Source organism: Prionailurus viverrinus, unplaced genomic scaffold, assembly GCF_022837055.1.
Source record: "Prionailurus viverrinus isolate Anna unplaced genomic scaffold, UM_Priviv_1.0 scaffold_63, whole genome shotgun sequence".
Lineage (NCBI taxonomy): Eukaryota > Metazoa > Chordata > Mammalia > Carnivora > Felidae > Prionailurus > Prionailurus viverrinus.
Window position 1 is genome coordinate 137,061 of NW_025927625.1, and position 19,751 is coordinate 156,811.

The 19,751-nt window shown below is 66.3% G+C and overlaps 1 protein-coding gene across 1 annotated transcript; it reads right to left on the minus strand.

Moving 5' to 3' along the window:
* Positions 1–594: 594 nt before the first annotated feature.
* Positions 595–19,416, minus strand: SLC6A19 (solute carrier family 6 member 19). Its single transcript, XM_047848487.1, has 12 exons — positions 19,215–19,416; positions 13,501–13,641; positions 8,415–8,552; positions 7,209–7,390; positions 6,807–6,917; positions 6,531–6,643; positions 5,287–5,415; positions 5,025–5,181; positions 3,239–3,443; positions 2,991–3,150; positions 947–1,109; positions 595–798 (listed from the first exon to the last, which is right to left on the minus strand). Exons 1-12 carry the CDS (start codon positions 19,414–19,416, stop codon positions 595–597), a joined length of 1,905 nt encoding a protein of 634 aa, XP_047704443.1.
* Positions 19,417–19,751: the final 335 nt, after the last annotated feature.

Genomic DNA, 19,751 nt, shown 5'->3' on the forward strand with positions numbered 1-19,751 from the left:
CAGCCAAGGGGCCTGAGGAGGGCCATCCTCAGGTGGGGCACCAGTGTCCCGACCTCACAGGTACCTCCTAGGTCAAGGGTCGACAGCAAGGTGAAGGTGGGTGGCAACGAGGCCGGTCCTGAGGGGTGCAGGCGAGCAGTGCAGACGCGGCCTCCCCAGGACGCCACAGCTCCGACTGTCCTCGGAGCGTGTGCACACAAACACGTATGCACATATTTATACTCGTGCACACAATACATTATACACATGCCCACCACGTACTCATGCACGTGTACACACACACATTTCAACATATATACACACACAGGCATGCACACGTGCTCACATACACCCCCCCCACGCTCACATGTATATACGTGCACTTGTGTATATGCTCACGTGTACATGCACACACATGCACACATACACACGTGCACACATGTACACACGTGCCTATGCGTGCACACACATGTACATACAGTATGCACATGCATACACTCATCTGTGCACACATACACACCCACACGTGTATATACACACACACGCACACACTTTCAAGCGTGTGGCCTGGACTCCCCCCTCACTCCGACGGCCACACGCCCTGGGCCAGGCCGTTTAGTACTTCAGGTCCCCGTTGATGGAGGTCGTGGACACCCTGCTGACCAGCCCCTGGCGGTCCCCCCGTCTCTGGCAGCGGTTCCTGATGAGCTTGTAGATGGCGAAGACGGGGATGGCCAGGCAGGGCACCCCAGCCACGATGACCACCACGGCATACACCCAGCCTGGGTACGTGACCTTCTGGGATTTAGGAAACTCCTCCTGGGGAGAGAGCAGGGGTGACAGCCGCATGTACAGCCCCGTAGGTCACCTCCCGGCCCTCGTGGCAGAGGGGAGGGGCACCCTGGGCTCCCGACCCCACAGGGAGCAAGACCCCCACTGCCCCCTCCGCTGCAGCCCCTCAGCTCACATAGGCAGGGTCCCAGACGCTGTAGATCAGCTCCTCGTTGACCTTGACCACAAAGAAGAACAGGAAAATGACCAGCATAAGCAGTGGACTGACCACCCTCCACGTGACTTGCCAGAAGATGTTGGGCTTGTGGCCAATCATGAACTCGATGTCCCTGCTGAACCTGGACACGGAGATGGGAGGAAAGCTGTCACCAGGACGCGGCCAGGCCTACGATCCCCTCAAGGCTGAGGGCGGCTGGCCTGTCCAGCCCAGACAGACGTCACCGTCTGCAGCCACAGCCTGGCCTTTCCTCTGACCGGAGTCCCGGCCGTCCCTGTGCACAGAGACCTGCCACCCCAGGGACTAGCCTCTGGAGGCCCAAGGCGCCACCGCCCAGGGCTCCAGCCCGCAGACTTGCCACATGGAGGTCCGGGCAGGCCTCGCTGAGCAGGGTTAGAGCTCCGGGGACGAAGGGCAGGCTGGGAGGCCGTCCCGTCCCAGCCTCCCTGCAGGGCAGCGGCTCCACAGCTGGACAGCCTCCACCCCCCCCCCCCACACCCCCCCCCCCCGCCCTGGGCCGGACTGCCTTCTGCACCAGAGCCTGCGTTCCGTAGAAATGAGCGTGGCGCCCGCGGAGCGTGGCCACGAGCTGCCCAGGACACAGAGAATCCACAGGACATTTCTGGGAAGGTACCGCTGCCCAGGCCTCAGCCCCAGGCTGGACCCAGCAGGGCCAGGGAGGCCGTGGTGCGTCTCCTCTGTGCCGGTCTGTCCCCCCGTGTGTCGTGCAGCGACCCCCACGAGCGTCCGGCTCCGCGCCGTCCCGGGGCGCTCACAGATGGCCGTGCCCTCATTCACTCGGTCACGGGCCTGCATCACAACTCTCTTCCCCGAGTCTGCTAGAGCAGTGAGCGCGGGGCGCGTTCCTCGGTGGCCCCCGGGCTGGTTCGAAGCGTGTTATGTCCCGGCGTGGGCAAGCTCTCGCGGGTACAGAGGCTGCATCCCGACATCGGCGTGCCTCCCAGGGCTCGTGCGTGCGCACTGGTGCCGGACACCGGCCGGCGGTCTCTGAGGCCCCGGTGAGCCCGGCCCCTGGCGAGGGCACCTCGGCCTCGTTCTGGGCCCCGGCTCACCTCCGAGCGGGGCGTGATGCCCTGAGCGTCCGGCCGAGCAGACCACTGACAGGCCCACTCACCACCTCTCTTCACCTGGGGCTCCGTCTGGCTGCGTGGCACCGTCTCCCCTAGAAAGGCCCAGAGCACCTGCGCCACGGAGCTCCCCTGGCCACGCGCCCCTAGTTGTAGTGAAGCACACAGCACCCCCCGCTCCCAGGCCGGCAGCCCCGGGGCCCCACAGGGAAGCCTTGCTCCCCACGGCGAGCGCCCTGCCCCGGCCGCGTCCAGCTCTCACTTCCGCTGCTCGCGCCCCGGCCCCGCGGCTACTCAGCCCCTCCTGGTCCACCTGCGCCCGTGTCTCATGTAGTTCAGGCTTCGCGGCCTGTGAGACACGACAGTGCTTCGCCTCCGTGTGGCACAGCTGTCCTCAGTTAGGAATTTTCTTTTTTTTTTTTTAATTTTTTTTTTTTTTTACGTTTATTCATATTTGAGACAGAGCATGAGCCGGGGGGTGGGCAGAGAGAGAGGGAGACACAGAATCCGAAACAGGCTCCAGGCTCTGAGCTGTCAGCACAGAGCCCAAAGCGGGGCTCGAACCCACGGACCATGAGATCATGACCTGAGCCGAAGTCGGCCGCTCAACCGACTGAGCCACCCAGGCGCCCCTCAGTTAGGAATTTTCAATCGCATGGTCAGACCGGAGGGGTCTGTTTCTGGGTGGTTGCCGATTCCTCTCTCCCACCCCCAAGACTGCGTGCTCATCTGTGCTGGGTCTGGAAGCACCCACGGCTGGAAGTTCACACTGCTCCGGGCGGCCCGTCTCCTCTGCCCACGGCCCCGCCGACCCATGCCCCGCGCGCTCTCCAGGGACATGCACGCCCGGCCCTGCGTCACACACGCCCGTCTCCCCCTGCCCCGAGCGCGGGAACTTCCTGCCTCCCTCTTACCTGTCCACACCGTACACGTAGACCACGGCAAACATCTCGCAGAAGGCGATGATGAGCAGCGGGATGGAACCGGCGTAGCTGTCCAGCAGGGACAGCCAGTACTGGCCCGAGTTCAGCGTGAAGATGAACGCGATCAGGTACGTCCCCAGGCAGATGAGGCCTTTGGGACAGAGAACACGGCTGCTGCGGACCCAGGCCCCGCGCCCCGGCCGAGGCTGCAGCCTGGAGGCTGTCCCGGCCCCACATACCTGTGAGCAGCTCTTTGGGCCACTTTTCGGGGATGATCTTGAGGTCCTGCAGGGGCACGACCACGCCCTCCATGTTGCCAAACATGGACGACAGGCCCAGGCAGAAGAGCATGATGAAGAAGAGGACGGACCACAGCGGGGACACAGGCATTTTGGTGATGGCCTCCGTGAAGACGATGAAGGCCAGCCCCGTGCCCTCCACGCCCTGCAGGGTGGGCAGCTCCATCAGCGAGGCACACGCCCTCCCGAGGGCCCCTGTCCTTCCCCGTCCCTGCACCTGCTGAACACCCCTCCTCCGCCCCCCGCACAAGGAAAGCGCTGATTTCAGCCACCCGGGAAAACCACCAGAACTCATCTCTTGGGCCCAACTGCATTTTTAAAAGCTGACTGAGTTCAAACACCAGGAAGTGGGTGGCACTGCTTGGCAGCAGTCAGGGCCCCACGCGGCCCAGATGGACATGTGGCAGGCACGGCAGACCGTCTGCTCGCTGACAGGTGTCACCCCACGGGACGCTTCCTGAGCCGCTCCCCACACAGCTGGGCTCAGAGCCCGGGATGTCTTTACTAGCCTGAGCACGCGTCCCGAACAGACGCCCTAGGGCTGTGAGCAGTGGGCCAGGCTGTGCGCGCCGACGGGCTTGCGGACGCAGAAGTGCCAGGGCTCCGCGTGGCACCCCGGCTGACCCCGTGCCCCTGCCTTTGGCCCCACGTGGGTCAGTGAGACCTCTGCCTTGGCTCCTCCCTCCAGGCGGCGGGTGTTCCTGGTGGGGCTGAGAGGCTAAGTCGGGAGCCCGGGGCCCCCGTGTTCCCTGCAGGTCACGGGCTCCGGTCCCGGGGACCCACTCAGAAGTCAGGGACCCCAAAGTAACTTCACGGCATCTACATGAGTCTGTGGAAAACGTGCCGCTGCCCTCCACACACCAGCTCCGCCCTGCAGGGCGAGCCAGGACTTCGGGAGGACGTGGTAGCAAAGGGCAGCGGTGTGCCCATGTGAGGAAACTCAGGATGACCGGGCGAGCCCAGCCAGCCTCGGGGCACAGACTGCAGCAAAACCAGAGGCAGACGCAGCAGCCTGGTGGCCTGGGGCTGGGGATGGGGCGGCGGGGACCCACTGCTGATGGAAAACTCGTGGCCAGGGCCCTGGCGGCATGTGGCATGCCCCCAAATACCGTGCGGCTCCAGATAAGAAAATTGCAGAATTAAAACTGATAAATCCGGGCTCCTAAACCTTAACAATATGGAAACATCACTCATCGTTAAAATTGGACTTAGAGGGGCGCCCAGGTGGCCCGGTCAGTTGCGCGTCGACCTCGGCTCGGGCCGTGATCTCGCAGTTTGTGAATTCGAACCCCATGTCACACTCTGTGCAGACAGCCTATCCGTGCAGAGATTGCTTTGGATCCTCCGTCCCCCTCTCTCTGCCCCTTCCTACCTTGCGCTCTCCCAAAAAGAAGATATTAAAAACGTGTCTTTAATAAAAGAGAAAAGAAGACTGGAGTTCAAAGGCAGTGGCACAGCAGAGCAGATCTGCAGCTGTACTGAGATGCGTCAGCCTCCCCGAGTGACACACGCCAATCAAGCGAGGTTGCGGGACGGTTACAAGGACACTGGCGTTTTTGTAGGAGGAACTATAGTAAAAGTAGCCCACGGGGGGTTTTCACGTGTCTGACGTGAGGCACTGGAGGAGGCCGGGCCCGTGGGCCCCGGGCTCGCAGGGGAAGCTCGGCGCCCGCCCGCCCCCTGCCCCCAGAGCCCGAACCGCAGGGGCGCCACCCAAGGCACCGACCTCCGAGAGGAAGGAGTTCATGTCGCAGGTCTGGAAATGCAGTTTCGCGTAGGCCTCGGGCTCCGTGGCATTGAACCACTGCTGCACCTCCGCGAAGTTCTCCTGCGTCACGTTGCCCTCAGGCAGGTCGAAGCCGTTGATAAGCGTCAGGATGTTCCTGGAAGAGAGCCAGGCTGGCTGCAGGCCCGGGGGCGGGGGGGGGGGGGGGGGGGGGCTCCCTGGAGGCAGTTTACAAGCTCCTCAGGGCGGGCGAGCCACCTACGTGTTGAAGCAGTCGTCGAAGCGCTCGGTGGCACGGAAGCCGATGATGGAGTAGACCACGGTGGCCGCGTACACGGACGTGAAGCCGTTGATGACCGACACGATCACCGAGTCCCTCTCACAGTTGTTGCTGCAGTGAGAGCACTGGCTGGTCACTGACGGCCGGGGACGCCCGCCCGGCCCGTGTCGGCGCTCAGCGAAGACGGCGCAGCTGCGTCCCGACCCCGCTCTGCCCTTCTGCCACTTCCCCACGCCCCCATAGCCGCCAGCCCTGGAGACCCCGGGTTCAAATCCCTACTCCCCTGGGTCGTGAGGCTCGAGGTGCTGGGCTTGGCCAGGACCCCCAACTCCCCCTGGACGCCCAAAGCTCTCCTGCAGCCCAGAGGGCCCAGAACATGGCCCCTGACCTCCCACCCCCACCCGCCGATGCTAACACCCTCCTTCCAGATGCTTCTGATGGCCGGCATCAGAAAGTGGGATAATAAGGTGTTGGCGAGGGTGTGGAAAAATCGGGCCCGCCACGGGACAGCTGGGTGAACACAGCGTGCCCATCCACACACCGGGCGTGGCTCGGTCGTGGAAGGAAGCACGCCCCGACCCAGGCTGCAGCAGGGCCGGACCCCAAGGACATGGTGCGGTGACGGAAACCAGACGCAGAGGACGGCTCCCGGGTGTCCGTGCCCTCGAAACAGCCCAAGAGGCGGCGGCTGGCTCAGGGGAGGGGGCACAGGGCTCCCTGGGGCGGGCGGCATCTGCAGGGCCTGGAGGCGGCAGTGGCACGACCCTGGGAACGTGGGAGCCCAGCGGGCGAACGGCCCGGGTTGGGGGGGGAGCATGTCCTGTCCTGCCCAGCACCACGGCCCCTCCCCCTCCGCGTCTGCTCCCGAGGCTCGCTCGGCTCTCTGCTGGACCACTGGTCCCAACCCGATGGTCCTGGAGACCCTGGAGGTTTGGGCCCCTGCCGTGTGGGTGTCGGCCTGGGCTGGGCTGCAGGGACGGGCGCCCCTGGGGGTCCTGGGTGCCTGGGGGCGAGGGGGGTTGAACTCCAGGGCTCAGGGTCACGGAGACCGAGGCGCCAAGGGGAGGCTGGGTCGTAAACGGGCCTCACTGGAGGGACCCCCCCTGGTGAAAGCCCTCCGGAGTCACCAGCCTGCCTCTATGCACCCTGTGGCCGCCCCCACTGCTGGGACCCAGGTCCCTGTACCCACCGCCCCGCCCTTGGTAGGGAGGCCCGCCCACACTCACTGCACAGAGTTGTAGCTGGAGAAGGAGATGAGACCGCCGAAGGCCAGCGAGAAGGAGTAGAAGACCTGAGCCCCCGCGTCCAGCCAGGTGACCGGGTTGGCCAGCTCCGTGACCTGTGGCAGGACAGAGACCCCTCAGCCTCACTCCCAAGGTGTTGGCTGACACACGGCCCGGTGGCGGCCACCCTCTGTCCACACAGCTGTACTTGAGCCGATGGGCCCCTGACGCCCCCAGCCGGGCCACCCCCCGCCTCTGAGCGGACCTCAGGGGACTCACGTTGGGTGTGAAGAGAAACACGATGCCATTGGTGGCTCCCTTCAGTGTCAGACCCCGGATGAGAAAGATGGTCAGGACGACGTAGGGCAGCGTTGAGGTGACGTACACGGCCTGTGGGCGGGGCAGGTGCAGGGGGGTGGGGAGAGAGGGCTGCGGGTTAGGACCCCCTCCCGGGTGCCCCTGGCCCCCAGACTCCAGGCAGGGAGGTGTGCCCGGCCCTCCACTTCCCAGCGTTCTGCGTGACCGTGACCATCTGGTGCCTCCCGACTGGGGATACCGTGGGTCCCACGGCTTCCTGAGCACGTGGGCAGCAGAGGCCCCGCCCAGACAGCGGTGGGGGGGAGGGGTCACGACCCTCCCAGCGGCTGAAGGTGCACGGGCGCCCCCCAGCCCCGCGGGCACCTTGCCGGTGGTCTCGATGCCGCGGATGGTGCACACGTAGAGCACGCTCCAGGCACAGGTCAGGCAGAGCAGGACCCACCACTGCACGGAGCCGGAGTCGCTGATGGAGGTGGAGATGTTGAGGGTCTCCCGGTACCAGAAATAGTCCACGGAGGAGCTGCGCGCGCACTCCTCCACGTAGCCTGGGGGCGGGCACTCGCACACATCAGAGCGGGCACGGGGCGCGAGCCAAGGTGGGGAACAGGGGGACCGGGACCCGAGCCACGAGAAACACAGGTCGTGTTTTTGAGACATTGACAGCGGGGACGTTGTATGTGCCCGTGCACACCCACACACGCACACCCGCACGCACACCCATACACGCGCACATGCGCACACGCACACCCACACACCCATGCACACACACCCGCACGCCCACACACCCGCATGCCACACGTGTACACCCACACCCGCACACCCACGCATGCACGCCCACACCCGCACATACGCGCATACACATGCACACGCGTACCCACAAACGCACGCCTACACATGCACGCGTACACCCGCACACCCACACCCGCACATGCACACCCACATATGCATATGCACCCACACACGGTGCACACTCACACAAATATGTGCGCACGAGTGTACCCGCACGTAAACACACCTCCCATGCATACATGCGTGCACACGCACTCAGACCTATGTGTACATGCGCATATGCACACCCACACACGTGTGCATGTGTGGGGTGTGCACCCGGGCCTTGACTGCCTGCCCTCTCCCTCTTGTCCCTGCTGCGGGCAGACAAGAACCCCGCAGGCTTGGCCCGGGGAGGGCTCACGACGCCGTCCCAACAACGTCGGGAGCGGCTTCCGGGACACCCCACACACATCCCCCCGGCAACTCAGAACCCCACGCACGGCTGTGCTCGCTGCAAGGCCCAGGCGGATGGGCAGCACCCCCTTCCTGGGCCACACCGCCCCTCCTCACGGGGAAGCCACCATTTTTAAGGGCTTTTCTCCTGCAACGTGCCCTTCTTTTAATGCCCTGTTGCCTTAAGTGTGCCCTGGGTTTTGCCCGACCTGAGCTCCAGGCATCCAAAATCTGGAAAATCAGAGGGCGAGTGTCCGTGGACGGTCAGCCCGCGTGATCAAAGGTGCGGCCTCCCCACCCTGCTAGTGGCAGCTCCCCAGCTCCCCGGCCCTGCCCAGGGCTCACCTGTCTTGTTGGCGTTGAGCGGACACTCACTCCAGGGCAGGGGGTCCTGGAAGGAGTTGAAGAAGTACCACATGACCCAGGCGATGATGGTGTTGTAGTAGAGGCCCACCATGAAGGACACGAACATGGACGCGATGCCTGGAGGGACCAGACCGTCACTGCTCAGGAGTGGGGGTCACTGCCGGGCGAGGGGTCAGTGCCGGGCGAGGGGTCACTGGTGGGCGAGGGGTCAGTGCCGGGCGAGGGGTCACTGGTGGGCGAGGGGTCAGTGCCGGGTGAGGTGTCACTGCTGGGGTGAGGGGTCAGTGCCGGGTGAGGTGTCACTGCTGGGGTGATGGGTCAGTGCCAGGCGAGAGGTCAGTGCCGGGCGAGGGGTCAGTGCCGGGCGAGGGGTCACTGGTGGGTGAGGGGTCACTGGTGGGCCAGGGGTCACTGCCTGTCGAGTGGTCAGTGCTGGGCGAGGGGTCACTGCTGGGTGAAGGGTTAGTGCCGGGTGAGGGGTCATTGCTGGGGTGAGTGGTCAGTGCCGGGAGAGGGGTCACTGCTGGGTGAGGGGTCAGTGCCGGGCGAGGGGTCACTGGTGGGCGAGGGGTCAGTGCCGGGTGAGGTGTCACTGCTGGGGTGAGGGGTCAGTGCCAGGCGAGAGGTCAGTGCCGGGCGAGGGGTCAGTGCCGGGCGAGGGGTCACTGCTGGGTGAGGGGTCACTGCCGGGTGAGAGGTCAGTCCCGGGCAAGGGGTCAGTGCCGGGCGAGGGGTCACTGCTGGGTGAGGGGTCACTGCCGGGTGAGAGGTCAGTGCCGGGCAAGGGGACACTGGTGGGTGAGGGGTCAGTGCTGGGGTGAGGGGTCAGTGCCGGGTGAGAGGTCAGTGCCGGGCGAGGGGTCACTGGTGGGTGAGGGGTCACTGCCGGGCAAGGGGTCAGTGCCGGGCGAGGGGTCACTGCTGGGTGAGGGGTCACTGCCGGGTGAGAGGTCAGTGCCGGGCAAGGGGTCACTGGTGGGCGAGGGGTCAGTGCTGGGGTGAGAGGTCAGTGCCGGGTGAGAGGTCAGTGCCGGGCGAGGGGTCACTGGTGGGTGAGGGGTCACTGCCGGGCAAGGGGTCAGTGCCGGGCGAGGGGTCACTGCTGGGTGAGGGGTCACTGCCGGCTGAGAGGTCAGTGCCGGGCGAGGGGTCCCTGGTGGGCGAGGGGTCAGTGCTGGGGTGAGGGGTCAGTGCCGGGTGAGAGGTCAGTGCTGGGCAAGGGGCCACTGGTGGGTGAAGGGTCAGTGCCGGGCGAGGAGTCACTGCTGGGTGAAGGGTCAGTGCCGGGCGAGTGGTCACTGCCGGGCAAGGGGTCAGTGCCGGGCGAGGGGTCACTGCTGGGTGAGGGGTCAGTGCCGGGCAAGGGATCACTGCCGGGCAAGGGGTCAGTGCCGGGCGAGGGGTCACTGCTGGGTGAAGGGTCAGTCCCGTGCGAGGAGTCACTGCTGGGCGAGGGGTCAGTGCCGGGCGAGGGGTCACTGGTGGGTGAGGGGTCACTGCCGGGCAAGGGGTCAGTGCCGGGCGAGGGGTCACTGCTGGGTGAGGGGTCACTGCCGGGTGAGAGGTCAGTGCCGGGCAAGGGGTCACTGGTGGGCGAGGGGTCAGTGCTGGGGTGAGAGGTCAGTGCCGGGTGAGAGGTCAGTGCCGGGCGAGGGGTCACTGGTGGGTGAGGGGTCACTGCCGGGCAAGGGGTCAGTGCCGGGCGAGGGGTCACTGCTGGGTGAGGGGTCACTGCCGGCTGAGAGGTCAGTGCCGGGCGAGGGGTCCCTGGTGGGCGAGGGGTCAGTGCTGGGGTGAGGGGTCAGTGCCGGGTGAGAGGTCAGTGCTGGGCAAGGGGCCACTGGTGGGTGAAGGGTCAGTGCCGGGCGAGGAGTCACTGCTGGGTGAGGGGTCAGTGCCGGGCGAGTGGTCACTGCCGGGCAAGGGGTCAGTGCCGGGCGAGGTGTCACTGCTGGGTGAAGGGTCAGTCCCGTGCGAGGAGTCACTGCTGGGCGAGGGGTCAGTGCCGGGCGAGGGGTCAGTGCTGGGCGAGGGGTCACTGCTGGGTGAAGGGTCAGTCCCGGGCGAGGAGTCACTGCTGGGTGAGGGGTCAGTGCCGGGCGAGGGGTCAGTGCCGGGCGAGGGGTCAGTGCTGGGCGAGGGGTCACTGCTGGGTGAAGGGTCAGTGCCGGGCAAGGGGTCACTGGTGGGCGAGGGGTCAGTGCTGGGGTGAGGGGTCAGAGCCGGGCGAGGGGTCAGTGCCGGGCGAGGGGTCACTGCTGGATAAGGGGTCACTGCCGGGTGAGAGGTCAGGGCCGGGCAAGGGGTCACTGGTGGGCGAGGTGTCAGTGCTGGGGTGAGGGGTCAGTGCCAGGTGAGAGGTCAGTGCCGGGCGAGGGGTCACTGCCGGGTGAGGGGTCACTGCCGGGTGAGGGGTCAGTGCCGGGCGAGGGGTCACTGGTGGGCGAGGGGTCAGTGCCGGGTGAGGTGTCACTGCCGGGGTGAGGGGTCATTGCCAGGCGAGTGGTCACTGCCGGGCAAGGGGTCAGTGCCGGGCGAGGGGTCACTGGTGGGCGAGGGGTCAGTGCCGGGTGAGGTGTCACTGCTGGGGTGAGGGGTCAGTACCGGGCGAGGGGTCACTGCTGGGTGAAGGGTCAGTGCCGGGCGAGGGGTCACTGGTGGGTGAGGGGTCAGTGCCGGGCGAGAGGTCAGTGCCGGGCAAGGGGTCAGTGCCGGGCGAGGCGTCACTGCTGGGTGAAGGGTCAGTCCCGGGCGAGGAGTCACTGCTGGGTGAGGGGTCAGTGCTGGGCGAGGGGTCACTGCCGGGCGAGGGGTCAGTGCTGGGCGAGGGGTCAGTGCCGGGCAAGGGGTCACTGGTGGGCCAGGGGTCAGTGCCGGGCGAGGGGTCAGTGCCGGGCGAGGCGTCACTCCTGGGTGAAGGGTCAGTCCCGGGTGAGGAGTCACTGCTGGGTGAGGGGTCAGTGCCGGGCAAGGGGTCAGTGCCGGGCGAGGGGTCAGTGCTGGGCGAGGGGTCACTGCTGGGTGAAGGGTCAGTGCCGGGCAAGGGGGGTCAGTGCCAGGTGAGAGGTCAGTGCCGGGCGAGGGGTCACTGCCGGGTGAGGGGTCACTGCCGGGTGAGGGGTCAGTGCCGGGCGAGGGGTCACTGGTGGGCGAGGGGTCAGTGCCGGGTGAGGTGTCACTGCCGGGGTGAGGGGTCATTGCCAGGCGAGTGGTCACTGCCGGGCAAGGGGTCAGTGCCGGGCGAGGGGTCACTGGTGGGCGAGGGGTCAGTGCCGGGTGAGGTGTCACTGCTGGGGTGAGGGGTCAGTACCGGGCGAGGGGTCACTGCTGGGTGAAGGGTCAGTGCCGGGCGAGGGGTCACTGGTGGGTGAGGGGTCAGTGCCGGGCGAGAGGTCAGTGCCGGGCAAGGGGTCAGTGCCGGGCGAGGCGTCACTGCTGGGTGAAGGGTCAGTCCCGGGCGAGGAGTCACTGCTGGGTGAGGGGTCAGTGCTGGGCGAGGGGTCACTGCCGGGCGAGGGGTCAGTGCTGGGCGAGGGGTCAGTGCCGGGCAAGGGGTCACTGGTGGGCCAGGGGTCAGTGCCGGGCGAGGGGTCAGTGCCGGGCGAGGCGTCACTCCTGGGTGAAGGGTCAGTCCCGGGTGAGGAGTCACTGCTGGGTGAGGGGTCAGTGCCGGGCAAGGGGTCAGTGCCGGGCGAGGGGTCAGTGCTGGGCGAGGGGTCACTGCTGGGTGAAGGGTCAGTGCCGGGCAAGGGGTCACTGGTGGGCAAGGGGTCAGTGCTGGGGTGAGGGGTCAGTGCCGGGCGAGGGGTCACTGGTGGGTGAGGGGTCAGTGCTGGGGTGAGGGGTCAGTGCCGGGCGAGGGGTCAGTGCCGGGCGAGGGGTCACTGCTGGGTGAGGGGTCAGTGCCGGGTGAGAGGTCAGTGCCGGGCGAGTGGTCACTGCTGGGTGAGGGGTCACTGCCGGGTAAGGGGTCACTGGTGGGCGAGGGGTCAGTGCCGGGCGAGTGGTCACTGCCGGGCGAGGGGTCACTGCTGGGTGAGGGGTCAGTGCTGTAGTGAGGGGTCAGTGCCCGGCGAGGGGTCACTGCTGGGTGAGGGGTCAGTGCCGGGCGAGGGGTCACTGTTGGGTGAGGGGTCAGTGCCGGGCGAGGGGTCACTGCTGGGTGAGGAGTCAGTGCCGGGCGAGGGGTCACTGTTGGGTGAGGGGTCAGTGCCGGGCGAGGGGTCACTGCTGGGTGAGGGGTCAGTGCCGGGCGAGGGGTCACTGCTGGGTGAGGGGTCAGTGCCGGGCGAGGGGTCACTGCTGGGTGAGGGGTCAGTGCCGGGCGAGGGGTCACTCCTGGGTGAGGGGTTAGTGCCGGGTGAGGGGTCACTGCTGGGTGAGGGGTCAGTGCTGTAGTGAGGGGTCAGTGCCCGGCGAGGGGTCACTGCTGGGTGAGGGGTCAGTGCCGGGCGAGGGGTCACTGTTGGGTGAGGGGTCAGTGCCGGGCGAGGGGTCACTGCTGGCTGAGGGGTCAGTGCTGGGGTGAGGGTTCAGTGCCGGGGGAGAGGTCAGTGCCGGCTGAGGGGTCACTGGTTGGCGAGGGGTCACTGCCGGGCGAGGGGTCACCTCCGGGTGAGGGGTCAGTGCCAGGCGAGAGGTAGTGCCGGGCAAGAGGTCAGTGCCGGCCGATGGGTCAGTGCCGGTTGAGGTGTCACTGCTGGGGAGGAACCTCCTTGCCGACCGTAAGGAGTGGACGGAGGAAACTTGGAGAGCAAGAGTGTGGCCTCAGCAGTCAGCCCACCTCCGGGCCATCCAGCCACTGCCGAGCCCTGATCAGGGCAGGGAGTCGGCAGGGGCGGGGTCTCTACTCTCCCCGTGCGTCTACACCCTCCAACCCGCTGGGCGCCTGGGGACTCAGGATGGTGTCTGCTGCCCCGCTGGCCCCTGGCGGCCAGCAGTGACCCAGGGTCTGACCTGAGCTTGTAAGGAGGGGTCTGCGAAGGCCCGGGGGGCGGGGCCCACTTCCTGAAATCAGGCAGTGAAGGCGGGGAAGGAAGGAGGGGCGCCTGCTGCCAATACGCACCTACGCCCTTCAGGGCCGGGTGGATGGAGCTCCAGACGCCCACGCTCCCCTTCCGCAGCCTCTGCCCGATGGCGAACTCCAGGTGCAGCAGGGGGATGCCCTCCACGACCAGCAGGATGAGGAACGGGATCATGAAGGCCCCTGTGTGGGCAGAAGCGGCAGCGTGTCAGAGGACGGCTCACGGGAGGGCGACGGGCCACCCCTGGCGACGCAGGCGTTTGTAGGAAGCACCTGCAGAGACACAAACTTGGGAGCTTCCCGACCACAAGGCCACGAGCACCGCCGCGCAGGGAGCCACCACGCCCCACCTCCCGACGGTGGCGTCCGTGGGCCGTGACGGCAGCCCCCGGAATCAGCGGAGGCGTCCGCGTGCCGGGGGGGAGCCGGGTGCGAGGGTCAGAGGGGAGAGGTCACGGGAGCGGAGGGTTCAGACACCGACCCGGGGGGAGTGCACGCCGGGGTCCTTGATCTGAGCCTCGGGAGGCTAGCTGGGGAACACTGAGGGCCTCGGAAGGCCCTGACCCGGAGCCGCGACCACATGAGGGGATGCAGGGACCCCCGGGACTGGGGGCACCAGGACCAGGCTGGCTCAGCGCAGGACGGCAGGTTGAGACGGGAAATTAGTGAAGGCGGCGGGCTCCGGGCCCCTGGGCCGCTCCCTCCTCAGGCCGAGCTCGACCTAGCAGAGACCAGCACAGCCGAGGTCAGCAGAGCGTGAACTTCGGGCCAGGTCGCAGCTGCGCTGTAGGGACTGCTGACGAGGGTCTGGACACACCGATGGCTTCAGGACTGACTGGTGCGTTCGACGGGGGGCGGGGGAGGGGCGAGCATTCGGTCCCTCTCCTGGGCCATCTCTGCCAGCATCAGCCTATACCCCCTCTGCCCTGGGTTCGCTCCCTGCCTCTTTCTCCTCTGCGGGGGCCCTTGTGTTGGGAGGGACAGCCCCCCCGCCCCCCGCGCAGAGCCCAGTGGCGCTCCCACCCCACAGTGGGCCATCCTTGGTCTGCGTGCTGGACTGCCTGAGTGGCCTCCCTCCCAACGCGGGGCTCCAGGGACAGGCCCCTTCGGATGCCGAGGTCAAAATTCCAGGACAGCAAGGGGCATGGGCCACGACTGGGGATGTGGCCCTCAAGGTGACAATGACAGAAAATCAAAGAGTGAGGACGGGCACGGGGAACGGAAGACTCACCAGCTGGATCCCCTTGGGTCTGGGGGCCCAGCCCGGGCCACAGGCTCACGGGCAGGGGCCACCTACACCCCACCAGGACCTGCTCACTGGGTCACCGTGTCACCGTGTCGTGAGGGTTAAGATAAAATAAAAGAGCTGCCTCTCCAACGTTTCCTTAGGGGCTTGATTTGAATCTCTAAGCGGGGCGCCTGGGAGCTCGGCCGGTCAAAGGTCCAACATCAGCTCAGGCCACGATCTCGCTGTGAGTTCGAGCCCTGCGTCAGGCTCGCTGCTGTCAGCACAGAGCCCACTTTGGATACCCTGCCCCCCTCTCCTTCTGTCCTCCCGCCACCTCGCGTGCTTTATCTCTCTCAAAAATAAACATTTTTTTTAGATAAAAGAGAGAAAGAAAAAATCTCTGAGCAAAATTACCAAGAAAACAAGTCCATTTGGGGACAAGGCTCCAGAATGTCCTTCAATCTCCCGTTTTCTCATGACACCACTTTCACCCACCAGCCTTCCGGTCCCTCCATCCCCATCAGAAAACTCCTATTCATCCTGGGAAACCCCATTCGGACAGCCCCTCTGCCAGGAAGCCACCTGGGTTCTCCTGGTGCCCTCCCTCACACAAGCTCCTCCAGGTGGGCGGCTCCCCTGAGTGTGAGGCTCCGCCCCGGTGGGCCCAGTCAGCGGGGGAAGGGGGGAGGAGAGGTCAGGCACATGCCCACTCCACCCCCAAAATGAGCTGTCTGTGTCCCCATGTTGTGGGGCCCATCCCAGCGAGGCAGGCGGGTCTGCCTACCCAGTACCCCGGCCCGGGGCAGCGTCCAGCCTGGAGCAGCCCCTCCGCCCCATGCTCTTTCCAGGGATGAGAATGTTCTCCAGCAAGGCCAAGAGCTCTTTACAGATTAGGCCCTGGGGGATACGTGGCTTTTTTTTTTTTTTTTTTTTTTTTAAACCCAGCTACTTCTTTCCTTCCCGTGGGTAAAGGTGGAGGAAGCAGGGAAGGGCAGAGGAGGGAGAGCGGCCAGTAGGCACCGTGGCGCCTGGATGTGGTTCCAAAGGTCCCTGGAGACGGGCGTCCCTGTGCTGCCCAGGCTTCCGCACCGGTGGACACGCGTGCACACACACGCAGAGGCAGCCCGCTGCACGGGGGAGGGGTGGACGGCACCCAAGGTGGACAGACCCGCTGGTGCGGAAGCACGGCTTGCGTTCTAAGGAACCGGGAAACAGGGCCGGGAGTCTGGAGACCCACGGGAGGCCCAGTTGTGTTAGTCCTGAGGGGTAACCACACTCTCAACAGGCCGCCAGGGGCTTTGTGGGATGTGGGTGGCACTCATCACGGAATTGGTCCTGGGAAACTGGCATCATTTCCCCAGGCTCCCGTAGGCGATGGCGACAGATGTGCGGGTGGGGGACCAGCCTCCCAGGACACTGCCTGCCTCCCCCAGGGTCCCTCGCCTCCATCCCTGTCACTGTCATCCTGAAGGCAGATGTGGATTGCTGCCCCCCACACCCCCACCCCCAGGCCTTCCCGCCTTCCGTCCACAGTCCAGACCAGACTGAACTCTCCAGAAATCACCCAAACGCTGGAGAGCCATCTTGGGCGAGCAGTTCTGCCCTCCCTGCCCCTGGGGACTGCACCTTAGAGCCCGTGCCCAGGTCCTTTCCAGGCCCGGGAGGACAGCACGGGGTCACCATGGCCAAGGCACAGAGGGCGATACTATCTGAGCTCACAGAGGAGGAAACTCCTAAAGAGAAGTGCACCCGGAGACGCGTCTGACATGTGGCAGCAGTGACTCTGGGGGAGGGGACAGACAGGGACCCTTGGAGGAGTTCCTGATGCCAGCTCTGGGCTCCACTCATGTGCCCCTGCCCAGCACCCCCACCCAGGCCCAGGTCCACACACGGGTTTCCTCCTAGGACAGCGTGACCCACAAACCTGCAGCACCTTCCCATACCCACCCCAGTCCCACCCCAGTCCCACCCCAGTCCCACCCTAATCCCATTTGCATCCTATTCCCACCCCACCCCCCTCCGATGCTCTCTCCTGCCCCAGGAAGCTTCCCTGTGAGAGCGCCTGCCCGGTGCCCGCTCTGGGTCAGGGCGTGGGGTGGCTGTGTGCCACCCCACCATGTGATGTGGGGATAAACCTGCCCTTCAGGGGCTCGTGGACCTGTGTCACTTGCAGGCGAGCACCGAGCCCGGTGCCCAACTCCCACTGAGGTGGGACGAGCACTAGCCAAACACAGCCCCCTGAGGTGGTGCAGGCGGAGGACACAGCCCACCCGGGAACCACCTGCACCTGCGCCCTTCACAGCGCTGCCCCGGAGACCCCAGTCAGAGAGACCCAGCGTTGGGGACCTTTCGAGTGACCACACAGTCTCCTAACGCCATGCGCCAGAGGGGGCACTGCGCGTGGGTGCACGCGTGCGTGGGTGAGTGGGTGTGTGCATGCATGCATATGTGCGTGTGTGGGTGCACAGGCGTGTGAATGTGTGTGTGGGTGCCTACCGTGTGCGCGCGTGTTGTGTGGGTGTTGCGCGGATGTGCGGGGGCGTGTGTGTGTAGGTGCGTGCGGTGTGCACGCATTGAGAGCGTGGGTGCGTGCGCACGTGGGCATGTGCGTCAGTGCGTGATGTGTGCGCGCAGGCGTGTCGGGTGGGTGCGTGCGTGCGCACCGCCGCGGCCACAGCGGATACAGCAGAACGTTGTCGGCCGAATCGAAATCAGGGTCCGGGATGTCGTTTTGTCTACTTTTCTGCCTTTTTTTCCCCCAAAATATAAAGTTAAAAATAAAGTAAATGAATATTTGTCGTACTTTGCAAATTACCCAAAAGTCCTGAAGTAGTTGGAGGCATGTTACGTCTTCACGGAACCAGCTCCCTCAAGTCACGCCACCCCCCCACCCCTTACAGCTGGGGCCGCAGGCGTGGGAGGCGTCGCGCGGAGGGTCACCGGCTGCGGTCACGTCCCTGCGGCCCTCCGCCTCCTGGGCTCCGCTGCTGGCCTCCCGGTGGGCGTGGGTGGCCTGGACGGGACAGAGCGTGAGCCACGGAGGGTCCCAGAGCTCAGAGGTCGGACCCCCAGCCCCGCCGCCAGCGTGGAACCTCGCTGTGGGGGCGCAGGGCAGGCCTCCGCTCCCCAGGCTGACTGGGGGACAGCCCCGTCAGTCTGCAGGGTCTGGGGGCACGGTTCCCGCGGGTGAATACAGCACCGGGACCGCAGTGCAGGGGTGCAGCCAGCCCCTTCCCTGTCCAGGGGGCAGGAAATCTGCGGGATGCTGGGCTCCCAGTTACAAGTGAGCAGGAGCAGGCTGGGACCCTCTCTTAGGGTGGCCCTGGGGGGCACGTGAGCGGGAAGTCCCAGAAGGAAGGGGCAGCGACCCCAGAGGCAGCTGGGAGGCAGGCTCACGGACGGACCGCAGAGGCTGCACTGCTGGGGCCCCTCCTCCCTCCGGCTCCCCCTGTGCTGTGGCTGCCGCTTCCGCTTCCGCTTCCAGAGTCGGAAGCTGGACCAGGGGTCTGTGAGACACACCCTCACAGACCTTGGGAAGCTCAACCCTGGGAAATTCAGGGCCCCTGAGGCTGACCCAGGAACGGGCACTTCTGCCTTTCCCGGGGATGCTTTTAGACCACAAAGCCCAGGTGAGAGCCTGCGGGTGCTTCAGCGTAAGAAGCAAACAGCCCCGCAAACACATCACTGGGGCGCCCCGTCCCCGGGACAGCCAGCCCGCTCTGCACAGCCCGTCTCCCCAGTGAGCACCTGCCCCTGCCCCTGCCCCAGACCCCTCCTTGTTTACAGCTCAGCCCCAGCCCAGGGTTCCCCAGGGCTGCGGCACCCCTCCCTGGGCCCAGGGCCCGGCCGCGGACTCGTGGGGGTTCCGTCCCTGTCGCCCACGGGGACCGGAGGCGGGTGAAGCGAAGATGGTGTGGACACAGAGCCAGCACCACAGGGCTGGGGGAGAGGGAGAGGGGCAGCCTCGGCCTGTGGAAGGAGACCCCTGCGGTCCAGGCAAGGCCCTCCAAGGCCTCTGGGGGTGGCAGGGCAGCCTGAAGTCAGGGAGTCCTTCTGTGGGTCGCCTGCTCCCGGCCCAGCGCCCTCCTCTGTCCAGGCAGGAGTGCGGTGCCCGCGTGGTGGCCCTGCGAAGGGCTGTCCCCCGCTGCCCCTCCCGCTCTCAGAGAGGGGGCTCCGTCCAGAGGAGTGGCCGGTTCCCCTCAGACCCCTCACACCCAGGTCAGGTGTGCTCTTCGAGGACGCACACAGACGCTTGGACGCGCGGGTCCGGGCGGCAGACATCCCTCGCCGGCCCCACGAGCCAAGAGCAGAGCGCTGTGGGGGCCCCGACCGCCCTGCAACCCTGCCCAGCCCTGCCCCCGCTGCGGACGTGGAGGCTGAATCCACAGGGGAGGCAGGTGGCTCTCCAGGGGGACGGCGTGTGTGACCACGGCCCCCGGGGACTCCTCCCCCTCCCTGCGAATGGGCTCCTCGGTCCGGGGCCCCATCCCGTTGTTCACAGGCGGACCCCTTCCAGCCCGGGGCTCACCTCCGCCGTGGCTCTGGCACAGGTAGGGGAAGCGCCACACGTTGCCCAGGCCCACGCAGAAGCCCACGCAGGTGAGCATGTACTGGGCCTTGTTGTCCCACTGGGGCCGGGAGCCGGCCTCCTTGGCCTCGATGCTCTCCAGCTGGTCCAGGGACGGGATCCGGTCCTCCAGGCCCGGGTTGGGCAACACGAGCCTCACCATGGTGGTCGCAGGGCCGGTCCCTGGTGGCCCAGGCGGGTCGGGAGCCAGAGGGCGAGTGGCCGCAGGCCCAGAGCCCCAGCACTTTATAGGGAACCTTTGGCACCTCGCCCCGAGCACCTGGCGTCAGCAGATCTGGAGGTGAGTCCGCCCCAACTGTTAATGCCTTATCTGTGGAGGCGCCGCAGACCCTCGGGACTGCCCCACAGGCGCTGGCCGGCCCCGCCCACTGAGCAAACGCAGCCGCCAAGGCTCCCGCCCCCAGGGTGCTCCCGAGGCTGGGTCCCCCCCCCCGCAGGACACCGCTGCTCTCCAGACCCTGGGATGCTCGGCTCACC

Bases quoted from the DNA above. Each gene is read 5' to 3' on its own strand.
- SLC6A19 (XM_047848487.1), bottom strand. From the start codon at position 19,416: ATGGTGAGGCTCGTGTTGCCCAACCCGGGCCTGGAGGACCGGATCCCG. The intron at 8,553-13,500 runs GTGCGTATTGGC...TGGTCCCTCCAG, and splicing joins CCCGGCCCTGAAGGGCGTAG to GCATCGCGTCCATGTTCGTG. The intron at 3,444-5,024 runs GTCGGTGCCTTG...CCCACCCTGCAG, and splicing joins TGAACTCCTTCCTCTCGGAG to GGCGTGGAGGGCACGGGGCT.